This window comes from Brassica napus, chromosome A9, assembly GCF_020379485.1.
Source record: "Brassica napus cultivar Da-Ae chromosome A9, Da-Ae, whole genome shotgun sequence".
Taxonomy (NCBI): domain Eukaryota; kingdom Viridiplantae; phylum Streptophyta; class Magnoliopsida; order Brassicales; family Brassicaceae; genus Brassica; species Brassica napus.
Genome location: NC_063442.1, coordinates 43,753,952 through 43,770,563, shown reverse-complemented (window position 1 = coordinate 43,770,563; position 16,612 = coordinate 43,753,952). Strand labels below are relative to the sequence as shown.

At 37.0% G+C, this 16,612-nt stretch overlaps 6 protein-coding genes across 6 annotated transcripts; 5 read left to right on the top strand and 1 right to left on the bottom strand.

Moving 5' to 3' along the window:
• Window positions 1–262: 262 nt before the first annotated feature.
• LOC106420232 (ras-related protein RABA1a) lies at window positions 263–1,431 on the bottom strand. The gene is made up of 2 exons (XM_013861088.3): window positions 1,033–1,431; window positions 263–867 (listed from the first exon to the last, which is right to left on the bottom strand). The coding sequence occupies exons 1-2, from the start codon at window positions 1,254–1,256 to the stop codon at window positions 420–422; spliced, it is 672 nt and encodes a 223-aa protein (XP_013716542.1). The 5' UTR covers window positions 1,257–1,431; the 3' UTR covers window positions 263–419.
• Window positions 1,432–1,586: 155 nt separating this feature from the next.
• On the top strand, window positions 1,587–2,842 carry LOC106419998. Its single transcript, XM_013860835.3, has one exon. It carries the CDS (start codon window positions 1,978–1,980, stop codon window positions 2,590–2,592), a length of 615 nt encoding a protein of 204 aa, XP_013716289.1. The 5' UTR covers window positions 1,587–1,977; the 3' UTR covers window positions 2,593–2,842.
• Window positions 2,843–3,016: 174 nt separating this feature from the next.
• On the top strand, window positions 3,017–5,887 carry LOC106420090. The gene is made up of 5 exons (XM_013860922.3): window positions 3,017–3,504; window positions 3,864–4,060; window positions 4,161–4,277; window positions 4,367–4,421; window positions 5,606–5,887. Exons 2-4 carry the CDS (start codon window positions 3,872–3,874, stop codon window positions 4,418–4,420), a joined length of 360 nt encoding a protein of 119 aa, XP_013716376.1. The 5' UTR covers window positions 3,017–3,504; window positions 3,864–3,871; the 3' UTR covers window position 4,421; window positions 5,606–5,887.
• Window positions 4,746–5,516, top strand: LOC106419952 (glutathione S-transferase T3-like). Its single transcript, XM_013860790.1, has one exon. It carries the CDS (start codon window positions 4,746–4,748, stop codon window positions 5,514–5,516), a length of 771 nt encoding a protein of 256 aa, XP_013716244.1.
• A 403-nt stretch (window positions 5,888–6,290) lies between the features above and the next one.
• Window positions 6,291–7,510, top strand: LOC125578249. Its single transcript, XM_048740598.1, has 3 exons — window positions 6,291–6,852; window positions 7,171–7,421; window positions 7,499–7,510. Exons 1-3 carry the CDS (start codon window positions 6,291–6,293, stop codon window positions 7,508–7,510), a joined length of 825 nt encoding a protein of 274 aa, XP_048596555.1.
• Window positions 7,511–9,563: 2,053 nt separating this feature from the next.
• On the top strand, window positions 9,564–16,125 carry LOC106420119 (probable CCR4-associated factor 1 homolog 1). Its single transcript, XM_048741939.1, is given in 2 exon segments — window positions 9,564–10,890; window positions 10,892–16,125. Coding segments are annotated over 2 exon segments (1,113 nt in total). The 5' UTR covers window positions 9,564–9,799; the 3' UTR covers window positions 10,914–16,125.
• The last annotated feature ends 487 nt before the right edge of the window (window positions 16,126–16,612 follow it).

Below are 16,612 nucleotides of genomic sequence, written 5' to 3'. Positions count from 1 at the left end.
CGGTCCCATCTTCATCCACTCCCACATCTCTTGACCCTTTGAACTGAGCAGGGCTCTCAAATGCAAAGGGTGTATGTGTTGTGGCTTGAGGACCAACGACTAAAGTTTCACTAACCTCAGTGTTGGTAACGGTTGATGGAGATGACTCCATAATAGATGCTGCAGTGGGAATAGGTTGTGAATCTACTAAAGTGGGTAAAGTGGGGATAAAGTTTGGCGAGGCAGTCGGGTTCTCCTGTTGAAGGGTAGGAGTAGCTTCTAGTTCAGATAAGAGACCTTCAATCTCTATGGTATGTTTCTCAGGCTCATGGGCCTTACAGGCCAAAGTTCAATTTTAAAAGCCCTTACAGGCCAAAGTTCTTTTTGTTTTATTGCAAGAGCCACCCTAACCAAGACCAAACCAAATCTACAATCACACTCTAGTTAGAGCAACAACCCATTCTCTTAAGAACCGATCCGTCTTCTTTAACATTAATCGTCTCTCCTTTCTTTGGCAAACCAGACGAAGACCCTCCTTCTCCTTCTCTGTTGGTTCCATCAACGCTTCGTTTGCTCACTATCTTATGAATCTGAGCCAACACTTCGGTGAAGGCGTTTTCAACGTTGGTCGCATCCAACGCCGACGTCTCCATGAAATAGAGAGACTCTCTCTCAGCAAAGGCTTTAGCTTCCTCTGTTTTAATCGCCACCAAGTGACGCAGATCGCACTTGTTACCTATAAGCATCACAACAATGTTCGGATCCGTGTGCCCTCGTAGCTCCCTTAGCCATCTCGCTGCGTTCTCAAACGTAGAGTGCCTTGTCACGTCATAGACGAGTAACGCACCTACAGCTCCTCTGTAGTAAGCGCTTGTGATCGCTCGGTATCTACCAAAAAACCCATAAACAATTCAAACATATTTATTTATTTATTTATTTTTTCAATTCAAACATAATAACAAAGAGTCAAAGAGACAGAACCACAAGAGATGTAATAACTTTTCATAAAGAAACCAACTTATGATTGAAATCAGCTTTGACACGTCATCATACCTCTCTTGACCAGCAGTATCCCAGATCTGAGCTTTGACGACTTTGCTGTCGACTCTGAGTGTCTTGGTAGCGAACTCAACGCCGATGGTAGACTTTGATTCGAGGTTGAACTCGTTCTTTGTGAATCTCGAGAGAAGATTCGATTTGCCGACGCCGGAGTCTCCGATCAAGACGAGCTTGAAGAGGTAATCGTACTCTTCGTCGACTTTGTAGCTACCAGCCATGAGATGGGAGAGAGAGAGGATCGAATGATTTTTTTTGTTTGCTTTGCTTTACTGTTTGTTTTGTTTCTGATGATAATGATTCAGATAATGACGATGAAAAGCTTTTGTCGGGGCTCAGAATCGCTTATGCTTCTTTTTTTGAATTTTTAATAAGATTTTTTTTTGTTGATGATTAAGAAATTACTACTACTTTCAAACTTTACTTATGGTTGACTTTTTAGTTTCCCGCTTTTTAAACTACATATTATTTATTTGTTTAATTTCCTCTCATAATATCATTTATTTTTGAACCTATAAGTTTTTTTCATCAGTTGTATATAGGGGGATTCATCAGATATTCTAGATACACAATTTATCAGAAATTTTAGATACAGATTTATCAGTATTAGGTAAAATTGTAATTTTTTTAAATATTGTGAAGAGTTATCAATCTTGAATTAAATATACACAATTTTGCTTGTTGTATGTATAGAAACTAGAAAGAGCTACATCATGATTATTCATTTTTATTACAAATGTAATTAAATTGGATAAGTTGATCACCATCTGTATTAGTATAAAACAAATGATAAGTTAGTGCGTCCCTCTCTTGTGGGCTATTATAGTTTTCTCAGTTCAGTTGAAGAGCCCATTGGGCTTTACGTAATTTGTCGTTTTATTGTCCGATTGCTTTTCCGGTATTAATGACTCTTTCCGTTGTTTGGTTTGTCTTTAATGAGTGATGGAGCTTGAAAAGGAAAAGAAAGATCCAAAGGAGGCGAAAAGTAATGGGAAGATGAAGAGTGCGGCTTCGATTCCGGATAACTACGTATCCATTCTTCAGCTCCAGGAGCGCTGGATGAAAGATAAAGAGCGGAAACAGAAGGAAAGAGAGATTGTACAGAGAGGAGTGAAGCAGCAGGTGAATGCCGTAGAGGAACCAAGGGTGAAGCTCAAGGAAATGGGGTATGAGGTATCTGCAATTGTGAGCAAGAAGGACGAAGATGGAGGAGATTCGAGGAAGAAGAAATGGTCTAAGAAGAAGGTGAATAAGAAGAATCAAGGTGGGCCTGTGGAGGCGGTTGTAAAGTGTGGATCGAACAACAATCCGGTGAAAGAGGAAACTCAGGGAGAAAAAGTAGTTCAGAACAGAGAGAATGCTGCTTGTAACTCGATCGGTGTGGAAACTCAGTTTAAGCAGCGAGTAGAAGAGGGAGGAAGAGATAGAAATGTCAACGGAGCTGTGAGATTGAACAGCGGAAAAGGTTATTACAGAAACCAGAAACATGATTGGTCGTCTACACGTGTAATTAAGGCAACAAAGACTATGGTGTGGGTGAAGAAAGGGGGAGAATGATGCAACTGGTGGTGGTGGGAATGGCGTCTGAAAGCATTAGGTCCAAAGTCTAGTGTTTGATTCATGTTTGGATTGTTGCATTGTAGTGGTCTGTATATAATCTTAGAGCATCTTTAATGGTTCCCTTTAATTGATCACATCTGTAAGTACTAGTCTATGTGACTACCGCTGAATCTGAGACCAACTATTGAAAGACACTTTTTGTTAAGCCTGCCATTACGGGTGAGTTTGAACTAAGATTTTCTTATTACATTGTCTCTTTCTCTACAAGTACTTCAACAATCTTGTCCATAGCTTCACGGTTGTTCCTTATGTGTTCCAAAGCTATCTCATAGGCTTTGTCCTGATAGTGTCTTGACCGCTAAATTAATGCATTTGCAAGCTTCTCAGACCATGGTCCAATTTCAGACATCCCAAATGCTGTCACCATCTGCAAGTATATAAAGCAGTGAAATATTGGCCTTGGTCCCAAAAAAATTTGAAGATTTTTTATTAAGAATATGCCTTCAAATTAAGTTTTTTTAATTAAAAGTTTTAAAATAATGTATATAAACCTTGGAATCTTAGATCTGGTCCTGGGTAACTGAACAAAAAGGGAAGCTAGGACTTTGGTAGATACATGCTTAGACCATCCGCAACGCGGGCTGTTAAGTGAATCCTTAACATAAATTCTTAAGGTAAAGGAATTAAAATAATATTAAAAAAGATCGGCAAGCTAAGAATGAGTCCTTAATTAAGAGAATTAAGGACCAAATCCTTGATGTGCTGGCACCTCATCATTGGCTCGGGAAAAGGGTTGTGTTTCGTATGAGTGAGAAAAATCATTCATTTTCGCGAGCAACTGAAAAAAAAAAGACGAGACGCGATAAGAAAGGGGATAGAAGAGGCGATAAGAGAGCGTCTTTCTTGAAGGTAAATCCGAGCTCTTTGTTCAATTTCTTTACTTCTGGAGTGGATGCATGTTAATTTCATCAGTTTATAGGGTTCGATTGTTGGGTTTAAAGAGATTTACGGCTTCTAATCGAATTGGGGATTTTATCGGATTAGGGTTTTCCTGAGGCTACGCTATTTTCTTCTTCTCGATTCACTTGTTTGGTGTTTCTTCGCTATTAAAGGTTCAGGAGTGAGGTGATAATTGATTAAGGGTTTTCGTCTGTGTTTGATAATATCTTGTTCCATGTTTATTGAATGAAATTCGTCTGATTATAACAGCTTATCTGTTTCGAATGGCAGCAATCTCGTCAAGCTTAAAGTTTTTTTTATTTTCGCAGGTTGTAAAATGGAGGAAGAACTGCGAGATATGAAGGCACGCAAAGCACACTACGACATGCTCCATTTCGTTGCAGACGCGCAACAAGGGATTCCCAAACTGTGCCCCTGTGGATCAATCACGAAGGAATCCGTGGATGAAGAGGATACATATGACTACCTCCCAGGGAAAAGATACTTCATCTGCAAAGACTTCGAGGTTTGTAGTGTTGTGTCTGTTGCTTTTTGATCAATTGCGGTTTGGAATATATTTTTTTTGGATCCATTGCTGTTTGACAAAGTTTATTCTTCTTTGGCAGAATGACGGGATGCATTTTAGGCAGCCATGGGTTATGGGTGTGCAACAAGAGGTAGAGAGGCTCAAAATAAGGGTTCACGAGCATGAGAAGCTTCTCAGGGAATGCGACGAACTGAAGGTGAGTTTATATGTTAACAGAATCAAAACATTGATAGTTGTTTGTATGTCATTCTAACCTATTGTTTTGTTTCTCTGATGTCTGTTCAGGCCCAGGTGAGGATGCTGCTTAGGCGTGTGTCTGACCTTGAGAGAGTCGTCTGAGGTCAGTGTTTAAAGTTACATGTCTTCTTTAACTCTCTAGTTAGAATTGAAACGGATAGGAGTGTCGGTAACTTTGTAGTTTGAAAACGGATTTGATTCCAATGCTTTGAAAACATTTAGTTTGTAGTTTGTACTTTCCAACTTGGTAGTTATAAATGCACACTAAACCACCATTAAATTTACCGTAACTGTATCTTGCAAAGTAAAATTGCATTTAATTGTCTCTAGCTGTTCTGATTTGACATATTTCTACTAGGATTAAATGTTGAATCCCTTATTTAATCCTCTCTGATTCTAGTAGAAAATCACAGAGAGGTCATCAAAAATGGCAAGTTCCCATAGTTTTGTTAACCTCTTAGCGAGTCAAGGATCAGTCGACCTTGACTCAGTAGAAACTCCTTTGTTTAGTAGCCAATGTCCTGAAGAGTCTAGTGTTAAAGAGAGGAGAAAGTGGACTGTGAAGGATGATATAATTCTCATTGGTGCTTGGCTCAACACCAGCAAAGATTCAATAGTTAGTAATGAACAAAAAGCTGGTGCCTTCTGGAAGAGGATTGTCGACTATTACAACTCCAGTCCTCTCCTGGTTGGGACAGTGCCAAGAGAACTAGGTCAATGCAAGCAAAGATGGGCTAGGATCAATGATTTAGTCTGTAAGTTTGCTGGATGCTACGACATGGCACTGAGGGAGCAGAGAAGCGGGCAGAATGAGAACGATGTGATGAAGCAAGCGTTGGATATCTTCTACAGTGACCAGAACATGAAGTTCAACTTGGAACATGCCTGGCGGGAGCTTAGGCACGATGTTAAATGGTGCGCAACGTATCTGGAGAAGGACAAGGATAAGCGAAAACCAGGGGATTCTCCAGTTCCAGAGCCAGAAGAGAGACCTATAGGGGTTAAAGCTGCTAAGGCTGCAGGGAAGAGGCTTAAAACGGGAAAAGAAGAAGAATTGTCGAAGCTACAAGGACTGTTGGAGACGAAAAAACTAATCTCCAAGCAAAGTTTGCTAGAAAGTTTGCTTGCAAAGCCCGAGCCTCTCTCTGAGATGGAATTAGCTCTCAAAATGAAACTTTTATCTGAAATGTTGTCCTGATTGATGGTTTGTTAGCTTTAGTGATGTTTGCTTTAGAATTTTGGAACTAGTGTTTACTTTAGTAACTCATCTCCTATTCTCTGTTTCAGGTAAAGCTGAAGACCATGTACCAGATGAAGACAAAGGATGCTGTCTCTTCCTTGTTCATTCACGGGTTCTTTGTTTATGTGTTGCTTTGTATCTGACCCAAGTCACGGGTTATTTGTTTCTGTCTTGCTTTCCTATTTCCATGTGCACCAAGTCACGGGTGTCTGTTTCGTTGTTTCTTTGTATTTCCTAGTTGCCTTTATAAGTCAGTTTGTAGTGTCTCTTCTTGTACTCACTCTTTGTTATAAACTTTGTTAAGAAAACCAGTTCTTCTGCTTGTTCTCTTCGTGTTCTTAATCCAAGACTCTCTAGCTCATAATTGGTTCAGGTTTGAAATTATAATCCTCATTCTTAGTTAAAGCTGTAGTGAATTTTGAGAGGTTAATTTGTTTAGTTAAAGCTGTAGTGAATTTTGAGTTAATTTGTTTAATTGGTTCAGGTTTGAAATTATAATGAATATGCAGGTCTTCGGCCATTTCAAATAGTGAATATGATCAAATTATAGTAGAGTAGTAGAGTAGTTACCATTGGCAGATGAAGTCGATTTATTAACTAAGAAAAAAACAAATAATTAGTTCTCTACTACACGTTTATAATATATTCATGTGATAGATCTTTTTAAAATCAGTTTTATTATAATAACTACCATTGGTAAGCATAAATAATTTTCGTATAATATACAAATAGATGGCAGATGAAGTCGATCGAAGATTAAATGCGGCTTTGGATGAGGCTATCGATGAATATTTTGAAGATAGCTACAACAACATTTTGGAGAACCAAACAAAGAAACCGAAGAAACGTGCATACGTCGAAAGAAACCGCGAGGATGGCCATAACCGTCTATGGAAAGACTACTTTTGTGATGATCCGACGTTTCCGGCTCATTTATTCAGACGGCGTTTTCGCATGAACAAGGAAGTATTCATGCGTATTGTCGATCGCCTATCTGAAAATATTCCATTCTTTCAACAAAAAAGGGATGCTGTCGGAAGGTTAGGACTATCTCCTTTACAAAAGTGTACGGCAGCTCTTCGTATGCTTGCTTATGGTTGTGCAGCTGACGCTGTTGACGAATATCTCCGACTTGGTGAAAGCACAGCACTTTCGTGTTTAAGCAATTTCACTGAAGGCGTAATAGATTGGTTTGGACCTGAGTATCTACGAAGACCCACCCCAGACGATCTTCAACGACTACTCGATATTGGAGAGATACGCGGTTTTCCAGGGATGATTGGAAGCATCGACTGTATGCATTGGGAGTGGAAAAATTGCCCAACCGCTTGGAAAGGACAATATACACGGGGATCAGGAAAGCCGACAATTGTCTTGGAGGCTGTAGCTTCACAAGATCTTTGGATATGGCACGCTTTTTTTGGTCCCCCAGGTACTTTAAACGATATTAACGTCCTCGATCGGTCTCCTGTTTTTGATGACATTTTACAAGGTCGAGCTCCAAGGGTACAGTACGTGGTCAACGGACACCAGTATGATTTGGCGTACTACCTCACCGACGGCATATATCCGAAATGGTCAACATTTATCCAATCTATCTCACTCCCTCAAGGTCCTAAAGCCGAGTTATTTGCTAAAGTTCAAGAAGCAACCAGAAAAGATGTAGAACGGGCTTTTGGAGTATTGCAAGCTCGGTTTGCAATTGTGAAAAACCCGGCTATTTTGTGGGACAAGAAACAAATAGGGATGGTTATGCGAACATGTATCATACTGCACAATATGATAGTAGAAAATGAACGGGATGGCTATACTCAGTTTGATACATCTGCGTTTGAAGAAGGAGACTCGAGTAGAAGTTCACAGGTGGATATGTCATATTCTACCGACATGCCTTCAAATCTCGGTAATATGCTTGGCGTACGGAGTCATGTTCGTGATAGGCGTACACATGAACAATTAAAAAATGATCTGATTCAAAATATTTGGAACAAATTTGGTAATGATGAAGATGTTTAAATTTGTATGTTTACATTTAGTCATTTAATAAATGATAATTTATTATTTAAATGTTTTACAAAATTATTAATTTTTGATTTTTAAGATTCAATTAAAAAAAAAAAATTAAGAACTCCAAAGTGGATAACACCATTGGACTCACAATTATGATTAGAGTCCTTAACTATTCAAAAAAAAAAAAAAATAATTTAAAAATACTAAGGATTCCAATGGTGGGTAACACCATTGGAGGTGCTCTTAGCCAAACCGGTGATCTGTTGCAAGTCACCAACTGCTCCAGTTGTCTTCTCAGACTCACCAAAGATGACTTCTTCAGCAGCTTCGTTTAAGAGGTTTGTAAGATCAGCTCCACTAAATTCAGACGTTCTCATGGCTATATTACTTTGAAACACCATTCTCAAATTTCTTATTCCCTGAGTGAACCTTGAGTATCTCTGTTCTTCCCTTAACGTCTGAAACATCAACAGACACCTGCATTAAGAACAACCAGCAGTACAAGATCAATGCAAATGTTTCAAGATGTGTCCTGTCCACTGGCCTCGCGGCTATTTCATTAAACCTCTGTTTGTTTTTTTCTCAGTCCTTTTTATTACATTTTGATTATATCCAACTGTATTTAGCATATAATATTCCAAGTAATTTATCATGTACAAATTAAAAATCTAACTCGAGAATCATAACATTGTAGTATTTTATTTTAAAAAGTTAAATACTACTACTTAATAACAAAAAGGAGATTAATGTCGAGGAAGACAAAACATGGAACATATAAATTTAGCAGTTGCGGGCGGCGACGTATTCAAGAGCCAATTCGCGCGGACTCTTCCCTGACATCAGCTCGGTCATCGCTGGCGGTAAAACCTTCACGGTTACTGTCCATCCTTCCACGTCAGTCCCGTTGAGTGCGAGTGCCTTCTCTTCTGCAAATTCTCCACGGAGAGTCACTGTACTACATTTATTGCTGATAGCATTGGTATCAGGATGTCTAGGCACATCCACGTACTCAACCGTTCCACAGGATCCAAAATGTTCCTCAAGTGATCTGTCGAGATCAAAAGGGTCGAGGGAAAGATCATATCCCTCCACGCTAATACGAACCTTGTTTTTGACAAACAAGTAATGAGATTCGATCGTATCCTGCAAGGCTCCATCTATAAGCATCTCAGAGACAAGGGTACTCCTAGCTGAGCTACCGATCTCCTCAGGAGGAGGAGCAACTTCTGTAAAGACACGGAAGAAGGTTTTCTTGCTGCTTCCCACCTCATTGACCTCGTCCACTACAAGGTAAGCCACTGTGGGAATTTCCATTTCTGTACGCATGACGTCAATAGTGAGGAACAATGGATCATCAGCATACTTTCTGAACACAGCGTGCATGTCCAAATTGTTCACGTGAGGTTCAGGGGAGGTGCTGTACCAACCAACCACAACGTCACGCTCACTGACGCTCTCGAACATACGAAGCATTGACTCGTGGTGGGTCTGATCAAAAGACCATACGGAATCCTCCTTGAAAAGCACTGCGTAGCTGTTGGTGACACTAACGATACCACCGTGCCTCCAGCCGAGAAGAACACCGACACCACGCCTTCCCGTGTTTTTGACGACGCAATGGTGCTTGTGGAAGATATTACGCAAGACAAGTGGATGAACCACCACCTTCTCGATCGTCATTGGTAACTCGATTTCTCTGATCTGTTTTTTCCAAGACTTTTGCTTCTTCAACTCCGATGTTTTAGTTATCTCAAAATTGCCTTTTTGTATGAATTTTTATTTTATTTTTGTTAAGTAAAGCTAGATTTCTTTTTTTTTTATTGGACGACAAGTAAAGCTATATTTCTAAAATTTAGTTTAATGAAGAAAGGATAATTTCTAAAAATCTAACTCATTATCATTAAAAAAAAAGAATATCCAAAATTGGAGCGGATTTGAACAGCTCAGATACCAGAGATCACAACTCACTCAATGTTTTTTTTTTAAATTAATTGGGGAGCAAGCTATGATAAACATCTTATTAATTATATCAGAGATAATACCCAATAAATAAGGAAACTGAGGTATACCGATTTTATTAATTAAAAAGAAAAAAGGAAAAGATAAAAATAAATCTACCTTATAAATCAAGAACCCTAAAGGTTACAAATCAAAGCAGACTTATCGTATTCTCATGCCTCTTCCTCCTAAACAAAGAGCCCTAGATTTTTTCTTCTTCTGCAACAGAACCGATGAACGTGAATCATCATCACCGCTTAGGACCAGTACCATGGACGAGGACAGTATGGGCGGAGAACGTTGATCAAGAGCTGGCTTGTTTGAAGGAATGTCTTAAGCTATATCCAAAGATAGCTTTTGATACAGAGTACCCTGGGATCATGCACCGGACATACCTACACTCCTCGGACGATGATTGCTACAAAACCATGAAAGTTAACGTCGAATCGTCAAAGCTGATCCAGTGCGGCTTCACTTTGTTCAACGCGAAGGGAGAGATTGGCGGCGTGTGGGAGATTAATTTCTCCAACTTTGGTGACCCCTCGGACACGCGCAACGAGAACTCGATCGATTTTCTGAAGAAACACGGCGTGGACTTGAACAAGATTAGGAGCGAAGGAGTGGATATGTTTAAATATAACTTTTTCCCGAAGTTTTTGTCTGCCCTCTACTCCCAGAAGCACGTGGACCACGTGGAGTTTGTTGCTTTCCAAGGAGCGTACGACTTTGCTTACGTCCTGTCTATTCTCAACTATGGAAAATTACCGGAGACTAGAGGGGAATTTGCATCAGAGGTTGTGAGAGTCTTTGGCGAAGTTTACGACTTGAAGGTGATGGCTGGATACTGCGACGGGCTCGGTGAACACCTCGGTTTATCTAAACTAGCTCAGCTTCTCAATATCCCACGTGTGGGAAGAGCGCACCATGCAGGTTCAGACAGTTTAATGACCGCGCTTGTGTTTATCAAGCTCAGACATGTGTTTGAAGACTCTAAGTTTGCTAAAGGGATGCTCTATGGAATTGGGAAAAGAATGATGGTTACTGCTACTACCACCACCACCGCCATGCCTTCTTCGGTCTCTATGCCTATGATGTGCCAGCAGAATCTAGTTTCATATCCTTCTTCGGATATGATCTTCCATAATGCTTACATGCCAAGCTATGATCATAATAATCAGGTTCTCTTCTGGAACCATTTAGCTGTTCCGTGGATGTCTTATGATAATGGTATGTATGTCAATCAGCTTAATCATGTACCGTCGAGCACATTCGCATACCCGTATCAGACACCGTATGCTGCTGATTACCTTGGTCAGCTTCCGGATTTACTACAATAATTATTGCTAGTTTGAGATTTTTTTCCAGCTTTTAGGACTTATTTAGATGGAACTGGGATTTTTTTTGTTTTATTTTTCTAGCCTTGGTTTTCTTTAATATTGATGGGTTGTTTTACTCTATCAACTGTGGGCATGCTTGTCTGCAATCTGTTTTAAATAAAACCAAACTATTCTACATATCTTTCATGAACTATTGTTTTTCTTTCTTCCTCCATACAGATATCATATATTATGCACATTGTGTCATCCCTGCTCCAAATGGCTATAATATTAGGTTGCTAGTGCTCTGTATGAAACTTGGACAAATTCTAGGTAGCATATATATAAGCTAGTGGCTAGTCTAAAACCACTACTTGTTAGGTGTGCACTAGCTAAAACTCAATCAAGAATCATAATGTTGGATTGTGGAGAACTATAGTTTCTACTTAATTCAGCAGAAACGTTATCCTTGTTTACATTTCTGGGGAGTGGCCAGGAAATTTTGAATTGAACCTTTGGTGCCTGCATCAACGTTTAGATAGATAGTTATGCGTCTACCTGTCACAGTCAAGCTGTAGAAGCACGGTCAGTATGTTTGTTACGGAATTCATTCATAGAAGTGTGTGAGTAAAAGGAATATACTGAAAACATGTGAGAAGATGCGTATTAGCTACTCTATGTTTGTTGTCAACCTCCACTCTTGTATCATTGATGCGGTCCCTGGTACGTAGCTCTACTGCCACAACATAGTTATGTTCATATCCCGCAACATTCAATCTCACAGACCAACCAGGAAACAGCCTAAAATCTTTGCCATACTATTAAACTGATAAACTGAATCTGCATGTATATTTTGTTTTCGAAAAGACAAATAATAATTTGAGAAGTCCACTGAAAATCGAAAAATTATCATAAAGTTTTTATTACATTAACATATAGTCTTTAACCAAAGGTTACGCAACTTGCATTGTCACAAAATAACGAGTCCGAGCGGTGATGTTTACGTAAAACTGCACCAAACTCAAACAACCAGCGGTTGTGACTCCTCCAAATCTCAATCAGCTCCGATCAGATCCAAACACCACTCTCGATCCAGCATGAGACGACTTCTTATTTCGTCAATGTTTTGATTTGGTTTTGAGCTCGGAATCATTGAGTAGCTCCTGATTTCGAATTGGTTGGAGCTTGATCCCCCCTTGTCGCATTTCACTCCATTTTTTGAGCTGAATTGGAACTCAGATTCGTTCATGTTGAGTTCCTTTCTTTTATGTGCTTGTTTTCATTCTGCTTTGGAAGATGCTGTGTTTGAATATAATTATACGAATATGGTGTAAATTATACAAACTAAGTGTTGTATTTAAGTAAAATAAGATTTATAAATAAATATAAATGATATTTACATGTCACAATAATAAAGTTTTATCACGAAGGGGAAATAAATAAAATTCATTGATATCAAAATAAAGAAACTATTTTATAAACAAAAAAGAGATGAAACAATCCATTTAACAAGTGTATACAACCAATAGCGATTTATTCAATTTGTTTAATAAAATACAAAAAAATTAGACTGCTAATATATCTTCATCTTTTTAGTCAAGCTATAAAATTTTGGTGAATACGAATAATTTGATGGTTGAAATATACTTTTGTATCATCCACTAATTATACACTTTCCATTCAAACTCTAAGTCCACCTAACAAACTTTATTCACTAAATAGGCATGTTTGTATTTAATTTGGATAATTAAAAAGCCGTAACGAGTTTTTCATGAGTAAAATATTCCATGTTGCACAACAACATAATGACACACATGTAAATTTTACATTAGCCGAGTTAATATTAATAAAACAAAAGTTGAGTCCTCTTCAACTTAAGTATGAAGTATAAAATCATGCACACCAAACACTCTTTTTCTCTTTCAGTCGCCATCAACACTTCTAGAAAATCTCATAAAAACAAGATTAAGCTTGGCTGTTTTGTTGGATATTATACCAGTGAGCAGTTTGAGAGAGTACAAGCAAAGATAATCTTTATGCTCTTTAGCGTAATGACGATATTGTGGTATTGTTTTATGGAGAAACAAAAACAAGCTAAATACTCAAAGAAAAAACAAATAGCAAAATCATATTCCATGCCACTATCTCTTCCACGTTCGTAACATTGGCCATGATCGACATCCACTTCTTCATTACTCTCTTTAAATGTAATTGTTAAATGTGTTTAGAAATTGATGAAATAAAATTAATGAGTATAAATAAAACACATCAAATAAAATAGATTCATTCCTTGTTAAATTTGTTACAGAATAATTTCTCATGTTTTTTGTTTATTTATTTGTGGAATTTATGTAATAACTATTACATTTCATTAAAGTTAAATGGTAAAAATAATTTTAGAATTGATGGAATAAATGCATTCATAGTGCATTCTTAAATGCATTTATTATACTATTTGTTGCTTTTTATCAATAGAAAGTTATGTAATACAAAAAAAATTCCAATTCTCATTTTTGTATTTTTGGTTCATAGAAAACCTGACATGGAATAACCCCAAAAGTTTTTTCTTAAAATTCAGCAAGGCGCATTAGCTCAGTTAGTTAGATCGCCTTGCTGATAACGCAAATGTTGCATGGAAAATCTAGCAGCCGCCGCCGGATTGGATAAGTGAATGAATTTGACCACCACCACCAAACCAGACAGCGTTTTATTTTTATGTATTCTTTCATATTTCAAAAACATCGGCTGCGCACGCATCTGTCCGCCGCCGATTTGTATTTTGTATTTTTGTATTTGTATTTCGGATCGTATTATGTATTTTGGATCTTATTTTAATAATATAATAATTAATATTATCTCTGAGCGGGCATACTATCTTTTATTTAAATTGAATGGGTTGTATTTGTTTTGAGCTCTCGAATCCGACCAAGATTGAGAGAATTTCTCTTTCCGGCGTCAGTATTGGTCGGAGTTTAAGTCTCCATTGGCGCTTCACCCGATTACTTGAGCCGATTATTTGGAGCTTGCTTTGATTGAGTTGTGTCCTGCTTAGAACATCTTCAACCCAACCTCAAATCTTTAAATTTTGAAGTTTTTATCATTCCAATCCAACTTCAAATTCTCAAATTTTGAGATTTTAAATAGTGACACTTCAAATTTGAGGTTTTACTATTCAAAACCTCAAAACTACTATTCATTTTCTTTTTAGTCCTTACAATTATTTTCTTTCGCAAATACATCTATTATTTTCTTTCGCAAATACATCTACTAACTCTATTTAGAATACCTTAAATACACCAAAATAAAATAAAATTGAATAAATATTACATACTATTAAAATAAAATTCACACAAATAGAAGTATACATTAAATAAAGGTCACACAAAATTAAATACATTAAACAAACTTAAGATAAGTTAAAACAATTATAAACATTTAGGGTATGAATGGTGACCAAGGAACGACGAGGAACAAATGCATTCCCTAACATTCCTTAAAAAAATCACCATTCACAAGGAATAATTTTTCTTTCTCATTCCCTATCATTCCTTTTTTTCACTAGTAGAAATTACTCCTATAGTCACGTTTTAGTCACTTATGTGTGTGACTATTTTTTGATTAGTCACGAAAAAGTCTCGATTAGTCACAAAATATGAAAATAGGAAAAAACGTGACTAATCGTGTCATTTCCGTGGCACTAATAGTCATGTTTTTGTCACAAAAGATAATGTGACTAGATATACACACGTTTTGCCACAATAATTTCGTGACTAATCGGACATAATTAAAAACCGTGACCAGATGGTGTTACTTTTTTTAAGTAGTCATGAATTTGTCACATTTTGTTCACGACTATTTAAATCTGTAAACCCTAAGTGAAATTTTGAAACCCTAAACTCTGAATATGCAATGTAGTTTACTATATTATAGCTTAAACTAAGATCTAACTCTTATACAGAGTTAAAAGATTTTAATTTCTTTTTTCAAATCATAACTTTAAACATAACCACAAACCCTACTTCAAACCCTACTTTAAACCTTACCACAAACCTTATCCAAACATCAAAACTTAAATAATAAAATGACTCAAATATAAAAATTTTAGTTAGTTAAAAATGTAAATAAAAAATATAATTTTATATATACTCAGAAGTCAAATTTGTAGTTTAAAAACAATTTTTAATTTTTCTCCTTTTAAATGTGAACTAAATCATTTTAAATATGGATTGAATCCTTTAAAATTTTAAATTCCTCAATTTTGAAGTTAACTTCTACATTACATTTTTAAATTTTATATCTAATAATCTAAATTATCTGAAAACTATGAACCAAATACCTAGAAATAACAACCTAACGATAATAACAAAATACATATAATGGTAGAGGATGCATGTGTTACAAAGAAAAAAGAAAACAAAGTCGGGAAAAAAAGAAAAAAAAAGAAAGAAAGATAAAAGCAAGATACTTTAGTGAAATTTTCTCATTGGTCTATACCTTTTGACAAGGATAACTGTCTTAACCATTGATCAATTTGATCTAATGGCTCATATTACTTCCTTCCTTTTTCTCTCGTTCTCCCATGTACCTTTTCCTCTGTAAACAAGTATTATCTTCTTCTACAAACGATTCTCTTCCTCTTAACACAAACAAATCGATTTCATCGATTCTGGTCACCTAATTCCTTTCTTCTACTCCACTCACATAATCTTTTCACCAACCACTATAGTATTTTATCAAACCGAATCTCTTCCTTCTGCCATCACCAGATCTCCTTCACTGTCTACCAAATCTACTCCTACGATACGATGTTGTTGTTGCGCCTGAGACTGGTGTGAAATGCAGTTATCGTCGGAGTTGTTCTCGCACACGGAGATTCGATGTTCGGCATCAGATCTAGATCGTACAAACATCTCGGCTCACAGATCTGGTATGAGACAATTTGGAGTAAAGAACAGCTGGAGTAGTGGAGGCACACCAGAGGCGAAGGATGAGATAGCAGAGACATGCCGCATGTAGTGACGAGGCGGAGGAGTGACGAACCGCAGGCAGAGGCGCGACTAACCGAATGCAGAGGCGCGACGTGACAAACCAGAGGCTAGGGCGGAGCTGTGCCGGCGAAGTTAAATCTCCGGTCAAGCTCACGCTTTTGTATATGTGTGTATATATGTTATACTTATATGTATGATATATAAATATGTATATGACACCATATATACGAAAAACATATTTGTATTGTTTTTTAATTCATTAACTAGATTTTGACCCGCTCTTAAAAGAGCGGGTATATTTTTTGTTTTACACTTTTGTTGAAATTTAATTTTTATATTTGTGTTTTTAGTTATATATATGTTTTTCTTTATATAATATTTATCTTAAATGATTAATAAGATATTTTCATAATTATATTAAAATAATTGGACTACATCTATATCAATAAGTCATGTTTCTGTTTTAATAATATTGATTCTTAATTTGCTAATTATTTTTTTTTTGTTTTTTTTTTAATAAATAGTCACGGAATAGTCACAAACACTAAGCGTGACAAATATAAACCACGAAAATAACAGTGTCAAAAACGTGACTGTTTTATACACGTTTAGTCACGGTAAATTTTGGTCACGATCGTATACACACGAAATTTTTTCGTGACTTTTCGTGTCTACATCAATGTATAGTCACGAAAAATTAGCGTTAGTCATGAAAATTTTCGTGTCTATATAACATTTTTCT